The 22,977-nt window shown below is 34.8% G+C and overlaps 2 protein-coding genes across 9 annotated transcripts; both read left to right on the plus strand.

Moving 5' to 3' along the window:
* The first annotated feature begins 11,469 nt into the window (after window positions 1-11,469).
* LOC140184165 (uncharacterized) lies at window positions 11,470-12,261 on the plus strand. The gene has a single exon (XM_072234460.1). It carries the CDS (start codon window positions 11,470-11,472, stop codon window positions 12,259-12,261), a length of 792 nt encoding a protein of 263 aa, XP_072090561.1.
* Window positions 12,262-16,264: 4,003 nt separating this feature from the next.
* On the plus strand, window positions 16,265-19,404 carry LOC112796957 (glucose-1-phosphate adenylyltransferase large subunit 1, chloroplastic-like). Of its 8 annotated transcripts, XM_072235703.1 has the most exons (11): window positions 16,270-16,670; window positions 16,914-16,953; window positions 17,050-17,141; window positions 17,232-17,315; window positions 17,415-17,470; window positions 17,654-17,747; window positions 17,831-17,943; window positions 18,073-18,145; window positions 18,586-18,672; window positions 18,981-19,029; window positions 19,167-19,404. In XM_072235703.1, exons 4-8 carry the CDS (start codon window positions 17,292-17,294, stop codon window positions 18,074-18,076), a joined length of 291 nt encoding a protein of 96 aa, XP_072091804.1. In that variant the 5' UTR covers window positions 16,270-16,670; window positions 16,914-16,953; window positions 17,050-17,141; window positions 17,232-17,291; the 3' UTR covers window positions 18,077-18,145; window positions 18,586-18,672; window positions 18,981-19,029; window positions 19,167-19,404. The 8 variants fall into 8 exon arrangements, 3 of the variants coding, with proteins under 3 accessions (XP_072091804.1, XP_072091806.1, XP_072091805.1); XR_003199524.3 differs by lacking the exon at window positions 17,654-17,747 and having other exon boundaries at window positions 17,785-17,943; XR_003199525.3 differs by lacking the exon at window positions 17,654-17,747.
* The last annotated feature ends 3,573 nt before the right edge of the window (window positions 19,405-22,977 follow it).

Consider the following 22,977-nt stretch of genomic DNA (forward strand, 5'->3'; position numbering starts at 1 on the left):
AGCAATGAACAAAACCAGCAATAAATAAGCAATAAACAAACAATGAACCAGCAATAAACCAGCAATAAACAAGCAATAACCAATAATAAACAAAATAGAAAACTAAACAAAACATGATAATTTAGAAAATTAAATCAAGCACAGAAACTAGCAACTAAAGTTTAAATCAATAACCAGCAATAAATAATAAACTGATAACCCTAAACTGAACAATAAATCAGCAAGAACAAAATTACCAACAATAAACTGAATAGATGGTAAACAGCAATACTAACAATAACCCTAACCTGAATAAACTGAACATTTACCAGCAAGCAGCAATACCAACAATGCATCAGTAAAGTTTACCTGAATAGATGGCTCGGGCTCCATATGCACTTGAATCGGTGGCTGGGTGGGAGACTAGAAGGGGCTGTCTTGATCGTGGGTCACCGTGACCCTACAGAACCCAGAAATGCTGCTGGGTGGAGGTGGCGAGGTCGGAGGTGGCAAGGTCGGAGGTACTGTGTTGATCGTCACCTGTGGCTGTGCTACCCTGTGGCTTTTGGGTCAATGGGTGACTGAGTGGTGGCGACTGGCGAGCCAGGGGAGCTGCTATGTTGAGGGATCTTCTTCTTCCTGGTACACCGGCGGTGGGGTATTTGCTATGTTCGGTGGTGAGATTTGCAGGAAGGCTTCGAGTATGAAGGAGGTGGGTGCCTGGGTGGCTCAGGCTGGCTCCGTGGGGGTCTGGGTGAGTGGGTGTGACTATGTGAGGGCGAGATGTGGTGTTAGGTTTCCATGGGGGAGGGACTCGCACAGCAGTGCCAGTAAGGTAACGCGTTTGAGGGGGTGGGGGTCTGGGGGCATGGCGTGGGGTATAGCCGTATAGGCGTATAGGTAGTTTTAATTTTTAGGGTTTTTGTGAAGAACCGGTTCGGTTCGGTTCGGTTAGGGTTTTGGTGGCAAGAACCGAAAACTGAACCGAACCGCAAAAAACAGCAAAACATCACTTTTTTCGGTTTTTTTGGTTTTCAGTTTTCGGTTTTTTCGATTCGATCCATCGGTTTAGTTCGGTCCGAATCGGTTTTGAACACCCCTATTCTCTATTAGGAGAAAGTAACTTTAGTCCCTATTGTGACCCCACTTAATTAATTAATTAATTAAAATTAATGTAGTTACTATTTTTTTATAATAATATTATTAAAATTTATAAATTTAAAAATAATTTTTTATTAAAAATATTAATATTAAAAAAATTAATAACTTCATATATAACAATAATATGCAATATATAATTCGAGATTAAACTAATTTATAAAATTACTTAATATAATAAAAATTTATAGTTGACGAAAAATATTATGAAATTGATATATGTGTTCAATCAAGTCTTTTTTTCTATAAACAAATTTAATTAATTATAATTTAATATAACAATATAAATAATATTTAATATTAATTTAGCATAATTATTTATATTAATTATGATTTAAATAATTAATATGAATTATTAATTAAATAAAAATATAATTATTTAATATAATTAATTATTATTTAAATAATTATATTAAATAATTAAATCATATTTAATTTATTAATATAAATCTTTAATTAAATAAAGATATAATTATTTAATATAATTTAATTATTATTTTAATATATATGTCATATATTTTAATTTATTTTTTTTAATTATTTGTCATGTGTCAAAACTCTATTGGAATGCAAGAGTTCATCTGAAAAGGGACAGAAATGATCCTCTCCATTTTTTTTGTCACTAGAGAGAATAAAGTGTAATCTCCCAACTTTAATTCTACAAGTGGGACCAGAAATAAATGAGAGAGAATGTAATGAAGGGTAAGATCTTTCACTAGATACCATCCAATTTTTTTTCCACTGGAGAGGATCCACTCCCGAGAAGGGACTCCCCTCCTTGCTCCACATGAAAGAACTCAATTCCTTTTTCCTCCAATGCTTCAAAGTTCTTGTATGTTAGAGGAGGGATTCCATTTTTATACCATTGGCGTTGCTCTTATACCCGAACTCGGTGAGATAACGTAGCCCTTTAATCGGTACCACCGTCATCCGTTAATGGAAGTCATTGATGTGTCATATTAACATAATCAGTTGGACGTTAAATGTCAATATAGAATGGACAGAGACGGATTTGTCTCTAAACGCAAATTGGTCAAAAATTTATTTATCTCTATTCATTCAAATAAAAAAAATATATCATTTTGATGTCAAATTGGTTAGTAACCTATTTGTTAACTTAATTATTAGAAGTTTGCTAATGAAATTTTAAATTTTCTTAAAATGTTTTATTTTATCATATTAAATTTTTGCTCAATTATTTGAATAGAACTCAGGATTTCAAGCTTTCCATATCCCTGTTTTAGATGTATCGTGTTTAATAATGGTAGCATCATCAAATTCCGTAGTCATCAGAACTTTGTTTAGTTATTCCAAAGAAAGGATCATATAAATATACTGAGACTTATGATACTATCTATATATGTATATAACAAAGTGTATCAATCTCTATTTTTGAACATAGATGGTGACTTTACCTACTACTCTGCAGGGTGTTTTCCTGTGTTGTGCAATGGCTGCTCTTAAAACAGAACAACAAATGTCATTGAAGCTTGTGTTGAACCCAGAAAAGAGCTGGGTCCTATATGCGGAGTCAGGGACATACTTCATAGACACTCTGTTTAGCTTCTTGACACCGCCATTTGGGAACCATTGCAAAACTTGTGAACAAGGTCTCAATGAAGATTGAAGTAGGGTGTCCGAATTCACTCTGTAATAGTGCATGTGGCAAAACTCGATGAGAAGTGTTTCTCCACAAAGGCCTGCAGAGAAATGCTATTGCATCCAAGGAGATCGGCCTAAACTTATTGCGAAGGCATGAAACTCAACATCGATGATCCCACTAATTACTTTTTACGTGAGGATTATGAATGCAGGACTGACCGCAAAGGTAGTCCAGTTTTGAGCACTATTAGAAACATGGCAGGCGGCAATTGTAATAGATTATTGAACTATCAGGTTCCCCTATAGGAGCAATACCTTGGGGGTGAGGGACATGGTTTTTCAAACGGTAAAATGACTTTTATCATCACTGATTATCTGCGTATAATACCAAACTCATTGGTTGCTAGCCTCAATCTGCTCGAAGATTTTGGAATCGATGATATCTGCTCTGTGCATAATATGACTATAACTGTCACTAAGGATAAGGTATTTCTTTTAAGAAGTTATTGGTATTTCTTTTAGGTGACTTTGAGTTGTAATTTTGCATTGTTACAGGGTCTCAATATATTGAAAGCTTCTTTGATTACGGGATTAGCTTTAACGAATGGTTTCAGCCACTTGTTCTCAGTTCAAGAGGAGAAATAACCTATTTCATATAGGCATTTGCAATGACCTATTTCTCATCAAACTTTGTCTAACAAGTGACTGAGACCATTGGTTAAGGCTGAAGTTGAGGTCAATGATGCTTTCAATGTGTGAAGACCCTACACCAACATACGCACTTCAATTAGCATCAGCTATATGACCATACAAAAACAAGAAAAGGAAAATCGGAATTTGAATTGAAGATATTGAAAAAGTACACCATTTGGGCACACTAACCTCGTTGATGCCAATGCTAACCATTTTCTCCTCCAAGTCACTAATGGGAGTTTTAGTACTATTTAATATAGACATAACAGAAACAGATGCATTGGTGGTGTCACAATTAAATCATCCGTTGTAACAAACATTGTTGCTTCCTTAACAAATCCTTTAGCACTTCCTCCTTCAGATATGGAGTTAAATCTCAAAGTGGTCCCTGAAGTTGCACTCGAGTCTTAAAGTGGTCTTTGAAATTAATAGTTACCCGATTTCATCCTTAAACTTGCACTTCGGAACTCATACTAGTCCCTAAGACATTTTTCGTCCATCGAAAAGTTGAAACTGACGTCGTTTTGTATTAATTAAAAAAAAAACCAAGCCCCTTCTTCAACCTGAGCCCTTCCACTTCCACTTCCCCTTCCCCAAGCTGAGCCCGTTCCCCTTCCCCATTGTTGTCGCCTCTCGCCGGCTTTCATCATGGCGCCGCGCCGCTCGCCCTCTTCTCAACCAAGTTTTTCATACTCTTATCTCCTCTCTGTCTCCCTCTGCCTTCCTCTTCTCTTGTCTCCTCTCTGTCTGTCTTTGCAAGTTGGAAGAGCCTGTAAGGTTAAGCTTTTTGAAGATCTTTGTCCTGGGATTTTTTATTGATCTCAATCTATCAGAAATAGAATGAAAATCCAAATTTCAGATGGGTCAACCAGTTAATCAGACATGACAGAACATAGAATGCTCGTTTAATTCACACAAATTTCAACACAGAGATTACCAACAACATTTTTCAAACAATTATCATAAAATGGGAAGATTGTATTACCTGGACAAAAGAGAAGTCTGGTCAATACTCTAAGACATCTGGATACCAAATTGCATTTGTTTTTTTCTATCCCCAATTGATCAACTCCTTGAGGTTTGTAGACAAAAGGCAATGTGGAAAACGATTTGGGACTTGAGATGCTCTGCGAAAATCAAGAATTTTGTTTGAAAGCTCATCTGCAATGGTGCTCCGGTTCGGCAGCGGCTCCACGACAGATTCCCAAATATTGAAGACAGATGCCCCGATGCAGAGAAGCAGGGGAATCAATCATCCATTATCTGGTTCACTGCATACATGCAAAACAAACCTAGCAGAAATCCCCTCTAACTGACCTCGACACAACTTCAGACAAACTTGAACCATCGTAGTGGTGGGCGTGGCTCTACGAAAAGACAGAACAGTTGTCTAGGGGAAGAATGAGTTGGCAATGGTAGCTAACATCATCTGGGCGATTTGGAGAGAAAGAAACTTGAAGGTCATTGAAGGAAAAGAAACCCCCTGACATTGTGTTCTCCCAGGCACTGGAACTCCATGCTTGAAAGTTGGATGAGATGGGGGACAGCACAGCGAATGGACGCCATGCTCGAACGTTGGACGAGATGGAGAGGAGAGAACAGAGCAGTGTCAAAGAGGAGAATGGACGTGGTAGAGAGACTAGATTGGAGAGAGGGTGAGCGGCGCGACTCCGTGATGAAGGCCGACGAGAGGCGGCGACAGAGGGGAAGGGGAAGGGGAAGGAGCTCGGGTTGGGGAAGGGGAAAGGGAAGGGCTCGGGTTGATGAAGGGGCTTAGGTTTTTTTTTAGGGTAAATACCCTTTCTGGCTTCTGAGCATTTTAAATTGGGACATGTCGCACCTTTATCATCCAGAAACCTCAACCAGGTACTCAACCATCAACATTAGTGAACGTATCGACCCCTGTGACTGGTTGCCAACAGGTTGCCTGGATGACGTGTCAGGTGGAGGCTAAGTTGTCAAATGCAGGTGCCACGTGTCACTAGAAGTTGTTGTAGGGACTAAAAACCCCCTCCCTGCAACTCAAACGGCGTCCTATGTGCTGAGGTAAGGTGTTCATATGTGCTGTTGAGGAGGGTTAGAGACGAGAGAACCTTCTAGAAGGTGGATGGTTGCGGCGCGGTTGGATTCGGAGCCGGTTGTGAGTTGAAGCTCAGAGAGGTGAAAGAGTTCTTCGAGATTGTTAGGAAGTAGAAGCGGCGGTGGAGTTGGTGGTGGTTGTTGTGGCGGAGGAGTAGTGGTGGTGGTGGTGGAGGGTGTTGTCGGGAGAGAGAACCCCCATTGGGTGAAGCTTTGGAAGGTTGTTGAGGAAGAAGAAGAGGTGGAAAACTTGCATGAGTTGCGAAGGTTGTGAGGCGGTGGTAGTGAGTTGAAGCTCTGAGAGGTGAAAGAATTTTTCGAGATTGTTGGGAAGTAGAAGCAGTGGTGGAGTTGGTGGTGGTTGTGGCAGAGGAGTAGTGGTGGTGGTGGTGGAGGGTGTTGTCGGGAGAGAGAACCTCCATTGGGTGAAGCTTTGGGAGGTTGTGGAGGAAGAAGAAGAGGTGGAAGACTCGCATGAGTTGCGAAGGTTGTGAGGCGGTGGTAGTGAGTTGAAGCTTGGAGAGGTGAAAGAGTTCTTCGAGATTGTTGGGAAGTAGAAGCGGTGGTGGAGTTGGTGGTGGTTATTGTGGCGGAGGAGTAGTGGTGGTGGTGGTGGAGGGTGTTGTCGAGAGAGAGAACCTCCATTGGGTGAAGCTTTGGGAGGTTGTGGAGGAAGAAGAAGAGGTGGAGGACTTGTATGAGTTGCGAAGGTTGTGAGGCGGTTGTAGTGGTAGTGGCGGTGGTGGTGGTGGATGAGTGCTGGGGAGGGGTGGTGAGTGGAGGGTGTTGCCGGTGGGGCTGAGAACAGTTTGGGCAGGGAGGGGGTTTTTAGCCCTGCAACAACTTCTAGTAACACGTGGCACCTGCATTTGACAAGTCAGTCTCCATCTGACATGTCATCCAGGCAACCTGTTGGCAACCAGTCACAGGGGTCGATACGTTCATTAATGTTGATGGTTGAGGACCTGGTTGAGGTTTCTGGATGATAAAGGTGCGACATGTCCCAATTTAAAATGCTTCAGGGGCCGAAAAGGGTATTTTACCCTTTTTTAAAGAGTATTTACCCATTTTAGTCCACAAAGAATTTCGGATCAGACACTTTAGTTTCCAACTAAAATTAATTACTCGATTGGTCCCTAACAATTAATTCCGTCAGTCATTTAGGTCCTTGGCTTCGTCAACCCTAACGGAAGACAAAATAGTCCCTAACAACTCTAACAGGAGAGAAAATGATCCATGACCCCTTTGTTCGAAAACGACACAGTTCTTTCCCAATTTTCTTCCTATCCTGCATAATCCTAGCATTCATATTCTCCTTCTTCACCTTCACAATCTTCTTTTCCATCTTTTTCTTTCCCTTTTTCAACTCTAAGATCAAACCATAGTGTAACTACCATGCGTGTTGCACCTACTTCAACATATCATGGACCACACACTTTCTAAATATCTGTGATTGGTACACCCACCTCCTCCGTATTTTATCCACCAGAAGCATCCACCTCGACGTCCTCGATAACAGCATCACCTCCAACCTCTGACAACGTCCACCAAATCCTCAAGATCAAGTTTCACAACTACCCTAAGGGCACACTTTTCTCCACTCTCCGACAAGCAATATAGATTGTTGGACATTAGGACATTATGAGAAGATTTTTCTTCGACATCATATAAAAATTCTCATTTGAAGTGGACCCTGAGTGCTTCATTCCTTCTTTTCCGGAGTCCAAATTGAAAGATAGCTTCGACCTCGCATCCAAGCTATTAGTACAATGAGTAGTATCGTCGTTGCCGCTCATATAGAAACTGAAGCAATTATTGAACATTGGTTTGGAGAAGAAGTTGAAGGAAGCAATCAAAGTGGTGGAAAATGTGGTCATGGAGATGATAGGGCAGAGGAGGAGGGAGATGGCGACGGCGACGACGGGTCTTAATAAATCAAACTTGCTGTCTAGATTCATGGGGTCCATCGAAGACGACAAGTACTTCAGAGATATAGTCATTAGTTTCCTGAGTATGAATTGGTTGAGAATAAGTTGAGGCTTTTTCTTCTTGTGAATATTGAAGTTGCAAAGTGTTCTTTGTGCAGCTTGAAGTTAGTGTTAAACTGTTAGTGTTACGCGAGATATGATGAAAATTAGGGAATACCAGTGTTGTTTACGAATAGAGGAGGTCAAGGACCATTTTGTCTCGTCAGAGACTATTTTGTCCTCCATTAGAGTTGACGGAGCAAAGGACCTAAGTGACTGACGGAGTTAATTGTTAGGACTAATTGAGTAATTAATTTTAGTTGGGAACTAAAGTGCCTGGTCTGAAATTTTTTGAGGACCAAAATGGGTAAATACTTTTTTTTTAATTAATATAAAACGACATCATTTCAGCTTTCTGATAGACGGAAAATGTTTTAGGGACTACTATGAGTCTCGGAGTGCAAGTTCGAGGATGAAATTATGTAACTATTAACTTTAAAGACCACTTTAAGGTTCGAGTGCAACTTCAGATTTAGTCCCCAACTAAAATTAATTACTCAATTGGTCTCTAACAATTAACTTCATCAGTCACTTAGGTATTTTGTTCCATCAACTCTAATGGAGGAAAAAATAGTCCCTGACGAGACAAAATGGCCCCTGACCTCCTCTGTTCGGAAACGACACTGGTCTCGTCCAATTTCCATCATATCTCGTATAACACTAACAGTTTAACACTAACTTCAAGCTGCACAATGGATATTTTGCAGCTTCAATGTTCATAAGAAAAAAAAAAATCTCAACTTGTTCTCAACCAATTCATACTCAGGTACGAGACTTCTGAGTGACGGGTGCCAATAATATTTTGGAGCATCGGATTCATCAAGTGGAATAATGGTTGCTTAATTTGAAATGTGGGGCAAGGAGAGGAGACACAAGCTTGTCCTTCACTTTCTTTGAGACAAAATAGTCTTCACTTAAACCAAAAATGCTCTTATACAATGCATCAATGCTTGCAAGTTCCAATACAAGAATTTCCTTCCAACAAGTGTATGACTTGTCCCAATGGAAAAGTGAGAAAGCTAAAAAGGAAGTCCACAAAATCTTCTTTCCCTAGTGCAAATACTATCTTACCAAAAGATTTTCTCTGCACAATTTTGACTTTAATTTGCTGGCTACTACCTTTAGCTTTAAAATCACACACAGGACTTTGTTGTTCAAACCTTTCAAATACCATCTTTTCTAAAAACACATCTGTAAAGGTTGTCTTTAAGACCAAACAACTCTTCAGCAAATAATCATAGTTTGATGTTAAACAAAAAAAAAAGAAAAAGATAAAAGAAAACATGTTTCTTAGTAACTTTGACAATCATTTCTTCTACTGGAGGCATGTCATATATTCCACAATCCTCGAGTAGACCAGACATTGCATCCAACAAATTTCGAACAAGTATTACTTTGACAATCTACTGGAGGCATGTAATATATTCCACAATCCTCGAGTAAACCAGACATTGCATCCAACAAATTTCGAACAAGTATTACTTTCAGATTGTCAGTGATCCAAAAAGCTACGTTGCTTTTAACAAAACCATCAAATACTTCAGAGCTTTCTGGGGTGGCAAAAGGGGTGAGGAGCCCACTCCCACAGCTACAATCTCTTTTTCTAAAGGTGCTCGCCTCCACCTTGGTTTTATGCATATCTAAGTTGAAGATAATAGCTTGTGGAGTTTGTGTCATCAATATTGAGCTTGATTTTCTTGCAATAAGGTTCCATGGAGTTCCTTGGAAAAAGTAGCATCTCTTTACATGTTTTATTAGTCAGATATCGTGTGTAGGGCTAGCAACGGGTAGGGTAGGGTTACCCTAACTCTACCCGTGAGTTAAAAATTTTATTAAACCTCTACTCTATTCTATCTGCGGGTTGAGAATCTCTCAACTCTAACCCTATCCGCACACTAAAATTCTAAATTTTACCCTATCCTACTCGCAAAAATATTAAATTTTTTCAAAGTTAATATAAAATTCAATCATTTCAAAATTCAAACATATTAATAAAATAAAAAATAAAAAACTAATGCTTTAAATTAGTAAATTAACTAACTAGTTTAGTGGTTGCTCACTTATTGAAAATCATTACATAAGAGAGATTTTGGGTTCAACACTCACCTTCTTTACTATATACTTAATTTTTATAAGAGAGATTATGTGTCAAGATTTCCTAACCATTTTATAGAATAATAAATTTAAATTAGTTAGAGATTTAATTATTTTTATTCTTTAAACAATATCTTTTTCAAATTATCCTTTTATTCATTATATTAATATTTTTTCAATAAATTATTAAATATATGGTATAATAAATACAAACTAATTAACAAATTATTCAAATTTAAAAATATTATTTATTATAAAACTAAATAAATAATTTTTAATATATAAATAATAAATATTAAAATACAGTTAATACAATTATAATAATAATCCTATGATAAATTATTAGTATTATGATCTAGATAATTTTCACAATAAAGTAGAAACTAATAAACACATTATTATCTAGATCATAATACTAATAATATATCATAAGATTATTATTATTATTAATGTATTAACCGTATTTTAATATTTATTATTTATATATTAAAAATTATTTATTTAGTTTAATAATAAATAATATTTTTAGTCACAAGTGCTCTTTTAGGGTTTTAACAGAGTCTTTGCTGCCGTCAAGGCTACACTGTCAACGTCAATTAAATTTCAACACAAATCTCTGACTACTAGTTTGACAAAGATAATCTATGTAATCTGCATGGTTGAGGTAAGGAGGGATGAAGATCGGACCGAGAAAGACAACTACAAAAGAGGTAGGAATGTAATTCTGCTGGAAGAGGCAGACATATCAGAAGGTATTAATGCTTGTTCCAATAGTCTCTATGACAGACTCTTTGCTTCTAAAACCTTCTCAGTTGGAACCATGGGGAATGCTTTAAAGGCTATATAGAGAAATTCGGAGGGATTTAGCGTGAGTGACAAAGGAGACAATTACTTCCAATTCTTTTTTATTAAAGAGGTGGATGTCTTGCGTGTTGAACATGGTTCTCCATGGCTATTCAAGGATTACGTGCTCCATGTCAAGAGATGGAAGGAAGATCAGAATGGTGATAAAGAGATTGTTTCCAATTTTCCAGTTTGGGTTCAATTTTGGGGTTTACCAGAATCGTTTAAAACCCTCGAAGTTGGACGTAAATTGGGAGAAAGGCTGGGCACAATGTTGGAGGTAGGTAAATTTTAGATGAGAGACAGAGAAACTAAGATTGTAAAGGCCAAGATCAATATTGAAGCTACTAGGAAAGTGAGGAATCCGTTAATTATTGCAGGACCTAATAAAAAGGAGGTAGAGGTGGCATTGCACTATGAAAGACTTGGAAAGTTTTGTACCTACTGTGCAAAATTGGGACACGAGGTGAAAAACTGCCATAATCTGCTGTAGGACACAGAGAGTGATAGGGTAAAAGAGGATGACATTGGCGAGTGGGTTAAAGCCAGCCAAGTTGGAATACAAATTAACTCTGAAAGAGAAAGAACATTCAACAACTCAGCCCAGAATCAGAATAAGGCTACTTAACGTAAGAAAAAACCGGTCTTAAACTGATTATTAGAAGAATTTGCAGGGATGTCAATGCAAGAGGAGGAACAAAATTTGAAACCACAAAATGCTGGCAACAAGGCAGCACCTGAGTCACCTCAATCAGCCAATTCTAGAACAGAATGCATGGAGGTTATCATAGCTGGTCAGTCCAATGCCAAGGAAGATGAAGGACAACCTATACAATTCACTATTGGGCAATGTCTCACAACAGAGAAACGCAAGAAGTGGAAAAATTAGCAAGACAAGGTGCTGGAGGGTTGGATACTAAAGCTGGATCTAAAAAAAGGTTGATGAGTGGTATAGTTGAAGGATCTACAAAGAAAGCAAGAACAGAGGATGAAAATGCAGTTGAACAGGGGGTGGAAGGTGCCAGCCTACAAATGGCACCCAAGGCGCCATGAGAACTATAGTTTGGAATTGTCGGGGTTTGGGGAGACCCTGACAATTCACACCCTAAAAGGGATATGTAAATCCCAATCCCCCGAGATTATGTTCATAAGTGAAACAAAGAACCAATCTCGACAGGTGAAAATAAAACTCCAGGCATTCAGCTATGAAAATTGGCATATTGTTAACCCGTCAGGAATGGCAGGAGGACTTGCACTAGCTTGGAAGGACAGCATCAATGTTCAAATTATAAACAGCGGGGAATTCTTTGTAGCAGCTGAAGTTAAGGAGTTCGGAAATAATGGGGTATGGACGTTCATTGGTGTCCATTTGGGCTGTTCAAAACAAATTCGAGCCTTACAGTTTGAGGAGCTTACAACAATGAGTCAACAACTAGAAGGAAAAGTGGTAATAGCGGGAGATTTTAATGCTATAATAAGTCAAGTGGAAAAGGAGGGTGGAGGCCAAAAATCAGCAACTACCATTGCAACATTCATTAATTTTATTGATAGCAATGAATTAGTGGATACTAGAATGGTGGGACGGCCTTTCACATGGACAAACCGAAGACAAGAAGAGGATTTGGTGAAGGAGAGGCTTGACCACTATTTAGTAGGGATAGGATGGAAGTTGAAGTTTCCAAATGCAGTAGTGCACAGGCTCACAAAATCAGGCTCGGATCATGCCCCTATCTTGATGGAAACTGAACCTCAATCCTGGCATAGTAAAAGGCATTTTAAATACTAGGAACGTTGGTGTAAAGAAGATGATGTCAAAAGAATTGTCGGCGAAGTGTGGAAAATGGAAGTAGTAGGCTCTGCTATGTTCTCCTTGGCCCAAAAGTTAAAAGAATGTAGACATAGATTAGTTCAATGGCAGATAACTCACAAAGTAAACTTTTGAAAAGAAATTGAGGACCTTCTAGCTAGCCTAGAAGAGCTGCGGGTGGCTGAAATCAATGGAGAAGAGGAGATTACCAGATTAGAAGAGAAGTTGGAGCTAGCATATATGAAAGAAGAGAGCTATTGAAGAGAAAAATCTAGAATAAAATGGCTAAAAGAAGGATATCAGAACACCAGATTCTTTCACTAGAAATTTCAATCAAGGGTGCGAAGGAATAGAATTTGGAGATTAGTTGGGAGGAACAATGAGATTGCATCGAAACCGGAGGATATTGCAAAGGTAGCTGAAGACTACTTCTGTGATATTTTTACTTCTTCTTGTTCGGTTGATCCAAATCCATATTTGGAGGATTTGGAGCCTAAGGTTACAGCTTCCATGAACCGTAGGCTCTAAAGGCCGGTAACTATAGACGAGGTCAAAAGAGCTACGTTTAGTGTTCTTGCTCAGAGTGCTCCTGGTGATGACGAGTTTATAGCTAACTTTTTTCACTTTTTCTGGGATATAGTTGGAGGTGACGTTTTTAAGGCAGTGCGAAGTTTCTTTCACAGTGGCAGAATTATAAAAAGCTTCAACCATACTCAAATTTGTTTGATTCCAAAGGTGCCAGATGCTAGTGACATAACTCAGGTACGACCGATTAGTTTGTCCTCAATTATGTATAAAATTATTTCTAAAGTTATGGTGCACTGACTACAAGGTATTATGAATAAAATTATAAGTCCAAATCAGAGTGCTTTTCTCAAAGGTAGACTCATTTCAAATAATATTCTAATTGCCCACAAATGTATGCACTATTTGAAAAATAAGAGAAGTGGAATAGATCATGAGATGGCTATTAAACTAGATATGAGCAAGGCTTATGATAGGGTTGAATGGCACTTCTTATGGTACATCATGGAAAAGCTGGGCTTTGATGCTAAATGGATTAACTGGATTAAGGAATTAGTAACGACTATTTCTTACTCTGTTGTTGTGGAAAGGCAACCTTTTTGCTACTTTAGGCCAAATAGGGGCATCCGACAGGGTTTGGATTAAATGGGACACAATGACGAGACCGAAGAAAGATGGAGGGTTGGGGATCAAAGACCTAAGGGCACAAAATTTGGCCTTATTGGGCAAGTAATGTTGGCATCTAATGAAATACCCTAATTCTACACTGTCAAGAATATTCAAAGCTAAATATTTCAGAAATAGGAAGTATACCGTCGTGGGGCTGGAGAAGTGTTCTTGAAGGCCACAAGGTGATTGAGAAAGGCTTGTTATGGAAAATAGGCTTTGATGCTAATGTCCGTATCTTCCATGATCCCTGGCTCCCACCACTGTTACCCTTTAATGTCCCTCAAGTTGTAGTCACAATCCCACCGAATATGCAAGTGTATTATGTTAGTGCGCTACTAAATCCTGATAGAAGCTGGAATAGAAACCTGATTGAGTCAATTTTTTCAGTTGATATATGCAATAAAATATTTCCATCAAACCAACAGAGGAGGAGGATAAAGTTAATTGGTGCAAGACAAAATCTGTATATACGAAGTTGGGTCAGGATACAAAGTTGCTTATGGGTTCTTTCATTCTCCTACTTCATTGATGCCTCAGAACATACAGAACAACAAAGTATGGAATAGTATTTGGAAATTGAAATTACCTCATAAAATTAAGATTTTTTTATGGAAGAGTATTCATGAAAAGCTTCTAGTTTTGCAACAAATCCATAGCCGGTTTGCATCCACCCCTGCCACTTGTCCAAGATGCATGCTGAAAGATGAATCAATTTCTCATGCCTTGTTCCAATGCACTGTCTTCAATAATCTGGAGTCTAAACTTAATAACCCCTGACTTATGGCAGAGTGAAGAGGAGACCTTCATCAATTTGTGGCAACGAGCCTTATCTTGGGCAGCGACTCAAATTGAAGGTAGACAAAAGATCCTCTTCATCTCGGCGCTGTGTTGGAAAACTTGAAAAGCGAGGAATAGGTGTGTCTTTGAGAAGCTAATAAGCCCAGCGCCGGAGATAGTGCAAGAAGCCAACAGTCTAGTGCGTGAACTCAATAGCCATACCTGATGAATGCTAATAATTTCTCTTTATTCTTACTTTACTCTTTCTTAAGCTATTTGTCTTCCAATCACATTTGGTGATAATTGGGAATACCCAACTTCTTTTATACTTCCTTATGGAAATATTATTATTTTATAATAATAAAATAATATCTATCTTTGAGAAAAAAATAAACACATTATTTGATATATAGTAAAAAAAAGTTTAGTATTAACAAATTTAATTTTTATCTCTTTAAATTAAATTAATAATTCTATTTGATATTTTTGCACTAAAATATATTATGAGTAGATTACTAAAACTAAATGATATATATATATATATATATATATATATATATATATATATATATATATATATATATATATATATATATATATATATATATATATATATATAAACTCAACAAACTTAAAGCATCAATAATATTATTAATCTATTAATAATACATATTGTCATAAGGTTATAAATCGATGTAGATTTATCAAATAAGAATAATTTGGATTAATTGAATTTTTACGTATATTAAAATTTAATTAAATTTACATGTATATATGATGTTTTATTTCATTTAGTATTAGTAGCTTACTCATAGTGTATTTTAGTATAAAAATATTAAATAAAATTATTAATTTAGTTTAAAAAGATAAAAAATTAAATTCATTATTACTCAAAAATTTTTTACTATATATCAAATAATGTGTTTTATAAAAATTATCTAGATCATAATACTAACAGTATATCATAGGATTATTATTATTAATGTATTAACCGTATTTTAATATTTATTATTTATATATTTAAAAATTATATTTGAGAATTATTTATTTTGTTTCATAATAAATGATATTTTTAATTTGAATAATTTATTAATTAGTTTGTATTTATTATACTATATATTCAATAATTTATTAAAAAAATATTAATATAATGAATACAAAAATAATTTAAAAATGATATTATTTAAAGAACAAAGACAAATAAATCTCTAACCAATTTAAATTTAGAGACAATTAGATTTATATCCATTTTTAAACCTAACACGTTAACGTTTTTTTTTTAGAGTTGATAAAAAAATACCTACAAAAATCACATTATGTCACAAAAATAAAAAATAAAAATTAAAATACCTCGTTTTTATCTTAAAAAATCATATTATCATTCTAAAAAATGAAAACATTACTAGTTCACTCTTCTTACCAACAAGCTATACGATGGTTCCTAACGGAAGTGTTAGGAAGCTGAAAAGAACATCTACAAAAATCCTTGCTTGTGCATACATAACTTTGTCCACGGGCGAAGCTTCATGTATTCATTGGGAGGCAGGCCCCCAAAAAAAAATTATACTGTGTGAAAAAATAAAATAATTAAGAGTGGCCTTCCCAAAAAAATATTGATGGCCTTCCTCTTGAGATTTTACAGGCTTGAGCTATAATCAAGTGATAATCATAAGAAAAATCAGAGACTAATGATGTTATTTTTCTATTTTTCTATACACAATTTAAAAATTTAACTTTCTAAAATCAAGTAAAAAAAATTCTTTTTTCTTTTTCTCTTTTTTTTATTATATTTACATCACTTTTCTCCCTTAATTTTGAGTTCATTCTTTAATTATTTTTATTTATTTATTATCTAATTTATAATGACAATTTAAATTAGCACTACAAAATTCTTATTTGTTTGTGGAAGTTTTTTAGTGGAAGTTATTATAAACCTCCATAATATATTTTAATAGTGACAATTTGTAAAACCTCCCTAAATTATTAACAATAACCCCCACAGTCCAATCACTGCTAAAAAAATTTCTAGCCCAAATAATATTAGCCCATAACAAAAGTTGAAAAAAAAATAACAGGTAGAAGAGGGCTTCGAGCGAGAAAGAAAGAGGGAGAGGGACGATTCATTGCCGCCGCCATTCATCTCCTTGCCGCTGTCGTCTCCTCCGTCAAGCGTTGCCGGTGGAGTTATGAATGGAGATCGTGGAGCCTCTGAATTTTCGTTGACCTCTCAGAATGACGATTTGATTCATATTATTGAGCTAATGCTTTAAATCTTCTGCTTCTCCATCGTCTTCCACCGCGGGTTGTGCCGCTGGTTCTGCTGTTCCTCCGACGGCTTGAAGCACTCAGAGTGCGATTTCAGTGCGGATTCAGTGGTGCTAGCTGAAGAGATCAAGAAGGCGAGCTAGCGAATCTCTGTAAGCTTCGATTGAAGTTACATTCAAAACTATAGATCTCGTGGAACTGATTTCATGTCGTGTGGAGTCATTATAATGAGGATTCGTTCCTAATTTTTTCTCGTTCTTTGCTTTATTCAATTCTTCAATTTTTTTCAAAGATATTAGATTTTGTGATAATTTAATGATATAGTTTTGGCAAATTTATACACAAATACTGCTTCTTATGTTCTAATGTACTCTTCTCTTTTGTAAATTTTTCAGGTCAAGGCAGAGGATTTGATATAGATTGTAAATTTTTTAGGTCAAGGCAGAAGATTTGATATAGATTTAGTTAACAAGTTCTACATTCTCACTCAGTTCAACTCAAGATTAAGAATGCTTGTATTTATTATTTCAGGTTCTTGCTGCCACTCAAACTCCAGAGAGGCAGGTAAAAGATGGTTTCAGGGTACTGCTGATGCCATGAGACAGTTCCACTGGCTCTTTGAGGTATAATAATTCTATAGAAATTAGAGTAGTTACATAATCTACACTTGAACTTTTTAATCCAAGTTATGTTGTTTAACTATGATGATGTAGGATCCTAGAAGCAAGGATATTGAGGATGTCCTGATTCTTTCTGGGAATCATCTCTACTGAATGGACTATATGGACTTTGTTCAAGTAAGGCACCGTTTTGTCCAATTAATAGTTCTTCCTTTCCTCCTTCAATACTGTTGATGCATTCAAATTTGACATGTTCTGACTCATCTTCATATCCAGAATCATCGCGAGAGTGGTGCAGATATTACTCTTTCTTGTCTCCCCATGGATGACAGGTAGGTTGGCTTAATGGTTTTCGAATCTGTTTCTAGTATACATAATCACATGATGTATATCTTGAAATCACTCTGTCATCTTTCTCTGAATGAGAAACTAGCTCTTTTATCAGTCCAAATGAATAAATGATTCAACAATGTTTGTCACATATTATTGTTTAAAACTCTCTTCATATGTGACAGTCGTGCCTCTGATTTTGGTCTATTAAAGATAGATGATAAAGGAATAATTCTCTCATTCAGTGAAAAGCCCAAAGGAGAAGACCTAAAAGCAATGGTAATAACTCATGTTTGTGCTGCTTCTTACATATTAGGAGTTTCAAGAATAAGATTTACGGCTAATACTGCTTCATAATATAGCAAGTAGATACAACTGTTCTTAGGCTTTCAAAGGAAGAGGCTGTAAAGAAACCATACATTGTTTCTATGGGTGTGTATATATTCAAGAAGGAGATACTTCTAAATCTATTAAGGTACTGAACTATAGCAACATGTGAAACTTTTCAGAGAACATTCAAATAAAATAATATTAACTGAAAATAAACTGACTCATCCTATTGCAAATCTTGTTTCGCTAAGTGCTACAAATTTGTTAAATATAGATGACGGTTTCCAACTGCAAATGACTTTGGATCAGAGGTCCTCCCTGTCTCAGCTAGAGAATTTTACATGAAGGTAAAGGAATACTTCACATATGATATTACATGTGGTGTGATATTTAACTTTCATTTTTAGTGCACTAGATTTCAATCCACCCATGCAATCCATATATATAACCATAAAATATTTATGAGAAAAATGGAATCCTGCCTTTGGATCTAGCAGAAAGCCTATGTTCACCCGATGAACATTGATACTATAGACAGATCAGTATAGACTGTATATTAATTGTTTAGTGATTTTTTTTCTTTCTGTTTTTATATCCTTTGTTGTATCTATGCTTCTGGATTATGTATATGAGAGGTCAATTATGGATCTTTGATCCAATTTGTATTAGGTGTTTGGCTATAAGCTTTACTTGAATCACTAATTTCATAGAAACATCTTTTTACCTCGATCTATGCCGTGTTTTTACTTTTACCTATTATTAATTTATTATTCCTTCTTGATTACAGTCCAACATGAGAATATTGATCACTGGAGGAGCTAGATTCATTGGGTCTCACCTGGTTGACAGATTGATGAAAAATGAAAAAAATGAGGTTAGCATTAATATTTAGTCCAAAATCCCACTCAAAATCATGCAATTCTATGTTGGACCAAAAACTACTGCCGTGTGTGAAAGTGTTTCTAGAAGTGATTGAGCAAATAAAAAATATTAGTTAATTAATATAATATAATATAATAAAAATCCTTTTGGACCATATGTATATTATTAACTACGCACTTGAATTTTGAATGGGAAAGAAAAAGGTTCAATGGTCAAAATAAGCAACCTTTGGACCAAAGTAAGAATTAACTCTTAATTTTGCTTTTGATCAAGGTTCTAATTTTGTTGTGTGTAAACCAGGATGATGTGGTCTCTCGAAATTGGCTGTCTACTTTGTTTCTCTCTGAAGGTAATTAATTTTTTTGTTTCTGTTTTTTGATGATACTATTATGGCTTTTATTTTTTCTATTTTGTTGCATTGATGTTTACCATCATGAACATATGGCCTCTTATTTCAATGTATACTCTGCTCTTAATTTTTTGAAGAGTGAGAGAAGAATCTACTTGCAATGAGAGGAAGAGTTTTGGTACGGGATCTTAGATTCATGACAAGGGACATAAGGATGAGGTGTACATTTTTTGTTATTTTTATTATTCTAAATGCAATGGTTGTTCTATGATAGTTTTTACATGTTTAGCAGTATGGATTATGGAATAACGAATATATATTGGCATGTAGTTTATTTTTCACACAATAGAAAATGCTTCAAGATAAGTTGCTGAAGCTGTTAGCTGGTGTATGCTTTTTCTTTCTACTAAGCTTGCAATTAGAGTTATTTCTAGTTTTTGGATAATGGAGAGCATGTTTTATAGATGAAATGATTAGTGAAAACTAATTGACAATAGCCAGAGTTAGGACTTCAAGCTGCTTGTTGCTTTTTTATTTTAATTTGAGAATATGTAAATGAGATAAGATTAATGAATAATTTAAAATTAAAAATAAATAAATAATTATAGGGTTTGTGGAGGTTTGAAAATCTCACAAAATAGATAATTTTTTAATTAAAAATTAATTTGTGGGGGTTTTAAATTGCCACAAAAATGATTTAAAATTGTCACAAAAATTCAATATAAAACCCCCCCTAAACATACACAAAACCTCCACTGAATAGATTGTGGAGGTTTTTAAAAACCCCCACAAAAGGCTTCGTGGCACTTCAAATTTTGGGGGTTTTAAAAACCTCCGCAAACCATTTGGTGGGGGTTATAAACCTCCACAAATAAGAGAAAAAACTGCCACAAATAAACAAAATTCTTGTAGTGTAGAAAAAACTAAAAATAATAATTATACAATTATAATATTAACTTAATATAGATGTTTTAATTTTTTCTCTTATTATTAATTGTTTTTTACTTTTATATTATTAATTTGCAAACAATAAATTCAGTGGTATTATAAATATGATTTAAGATTTAATTAATTTACATGATATTTATCTATAAATTTTTAATTATAGGAATTTATTTGAATAATAGATAACATAAAAACAATAAATATTAAAAAAACAGGCCAAAAGGATGAAACTGTTTTTATTATTATTACGTCAAGCCTAATATTTGTAGTACTTAGCATCCAGCATCTATATCTTAAATCTTCAATAAAATAATTTAAAATTACATTAATATTAGTATTTGTAGATTTTAAATACAATAATCTATTTATATAATATTTGATATTAATTTTAAAATATTTGTGTTTAAATATTATAATATACAATATATATATTAAATTATCTTATAAGGAGTAAGTCTTATTAATTGTCATCTTCAGTTATATATATATATATATAATTAATTTTTTAATTAAAATAAAAAATAAAAAAATATTGGCTTCCACTAGATCTCGTCAAGCTTCATGCCTGACTTTGTTCTTCTCTTTGTTTATCATGAGTTTTAATGGAACAATCTTAATGGTAGAAAAACAACAAACAAGTATCTAAATTAAATTCTAAAAAAGTTTATGAACAAAAGTAAAACTTAGACCCGTTTAAAAAGTTTTAAAAGCAATTTTTTTAAGTTATTGACTTATAAAAAGTAGTAATATTAATGTTTGGTATAATTTTTAAAATCAAATTACAGTTTTTTAAGAAGCTATTTAAGAACTTATAAAGAAGTTAAAAAAATGACTTCTCTCATACTAAACAATTTTTTATCACATTTTTTTAAAAATAAACACTTTTAAAATTAAAAACTCAAATACAAAATAACTTATTTATAAGTAACTTTTAATATAGTCATTTATTATTTAAGCTATTTTTTCAAAAAATTATTCTCCATATACAAGGATTTTTTTTTTATACAAGTCATTTATATTTACGTATGCATGTTTTTCTTTGTGCCGTTACCGCTCTTGCTGCACATTCCTCCTCTTTCTCCTCCCCGATTCTAGTTGATTTTTTCGTTAGTGGTTTATGATTCTGTAGTTGAATAATGTTTCATCGTTGATGATTTAAATTGAATGTAATGTAAAATTTCTGTATTGAAGAAAATATTTTTCTGTATTTACAGTAAATATTGGGTGTAACACGAAGATATTTAGATGTATGTGTACTGATAAATTCTGCATAATTCAAAACTCTTCTTCTCCATCCACCTCATCTTCTGCTGCTTTTTCTTCTTCTTTTTCATGCTCATCATCATCATCATCATCTTCTTCTTTATTTTTTTTCTTATTCATCTTTTTTTTCTTGTTTTACTCTTTTAATAAGAATAAAAAAAGAATCAAACAAAGAAGAAGAAGAAACACATAATGGTAGAAAATTACTTAGAAGAGGATGAACTTACATTCATTCAACTAAAAGAAAGAAAGAAATAGGAAAAAAGAAGAAAAAGAAAATGCAGCATTAGAGAAAATATTTTTCTGTATTTGCAGCAAATTTTGGTGTAACACGAAGATATTTGGGTGTATTGTTTAAGAATTTTCGGTGTATGTGTGCTGATAAGTTCTACATAGTTCAAAATTTTTTCTCTTCCTCCTACTCATCTTATAAGAACCAGCATAACCGTTTTAATAAAATAATAATTTTTAAGTATCCAGAGTAGATTTAAAATTTGGAAGTTTTAATTTAAAAATTTAAAGGTGAAATTTGATTTCAATGAATTCTTCTAAGTTGAAAAATGTATCCTTTTTGAAAAGTTTTTGTAAAAATACGTATTGGCGCTTAAGCCGGTAGTACTGGTTCTAGTCTGTCCAGTACCGTGTATTTTGGAAAATAAGATTTTAAAAATTAATTTATTGTTTTGAAAGGACAAAAATAATTTAGAATTAAAAACCGAACACTAATCTTAAAGGTTTTGTCCCAAAGTGGGCCAAACGGACCAAAAACACTAACGGGTTAGACCGGACCCAAACTGGACCCAAAGCCCAACATATATAAGGCCAACAAATGAGCTTTCAGCTTATTTTTCACCTCAAAGAAAGAGAGAGGCGCGGATTAAGAGAGAAGGAAGAAGAAAGGGGGTGACACTATTCATCACCATCTTCTGACAGCCATAACTTGAGCTACAGAACTCCGATTGACGAGTCGTTTGTGGCCACGCGAAGCTCTTGACGAGCTCTTTGTTTTTATCTAAGTTTTTCTGGTAAAATTTTGAAACTCAAGCTCTAGTTTCCAGCTCTATTATTTTTGCATTTTTGGGTTTGATTTTTGAGTAGATTTTGTGATTTTGCTTGTTTAGGTGATCTCTAGTAGCGAATAATTATCAGAATTTATCCCAATCACCGTTGGATAAGGTAAGGAACCTCTATATCCTTGTGGTTTAATGTAGTGTGAGTTTTAGTTGCTAATGCATGGTTATGTTGTATGTATGAAACTTGTTTTTGGAGTTGGTGAAAGCTTGTTGGAATCAAGTTTGGTGTTTGAGCATATTGGAAATTGGCCAAAGTATAGTTTTGGTTTTCTTTATGTAATATGTAATGTTTCTAGACACTTAGGCTAGTTGACCCTAAAATGGGATCGAATGATATTGGCGTATGAATAATTATATGTGAATTGACGTTAATTTTTGGTTATATTGGATTATTGTGGTTGATGATGATTATTGAAAATTATTGGTATTGATGAGTATTGATGGTGATTAGTTATATTAATGAATAATGAGGATTATGAGAATTTAAAGTAATAGGTTAATGTAAAATGTTTGTGATGGTTTGGAATGAAGGATATTGATGATTATGATGTGGATGATATATGTTGATGATGATTTTGGATTTTGAATCTTGTGGTTGATGTTGTGTTAAGGTTGATAGATTATTGATGGTGTGTAAGGTTGGTATTGGGTGACTTTTGTGATAATG

The sequence above is a fragment of the Arachis hypogaea genome, chromosome 4, assembly GCF_003086295.3.
Source record: "Arachis hypogaea cultivar Tifrunner chromosome 4, arahy.Tifrunner.gnm2.J5K5, whole genome shotgun sequence".
In the NCBI taxonomy this organism is placed as follows: domain Eukaryota; kingdom Viridiplantae; phylum Streptophyta; class Magnoliopsida; order Fabales; family Fabaceae; genus Arachis; species Arachis hypogaea.

Bases quoted from the DNA above. Each gene is read 5' to 3' on its own strand.
- LOC112796957 (XM_072235703.1), top strand. From the start codon at position 17,292: ATGGACTATATGGACTTTGTTCAA. The intron at 17,316-17,414 runs GTAAGGCACCGT...CTTCATATCCAG, and splicing joins ACTATATGGACTTTGTTCAA to AATCATCGCGAGAGTGGTGC. The intron at 17,471-17,653 runs GTAGGTTGGCTT...CATATGTGACAG, and splicing joins TGTCTCCCCATGGATGACAG to TCGTGCCTCTGATTTTGGTC.
- LOC140184165 (XM_072234460.1), top strand. From the start codon at position 11,470: ATGCAGTTGAACAGGGGGTGGAAGGTGCCAGCCTACAAATGGCACCCA.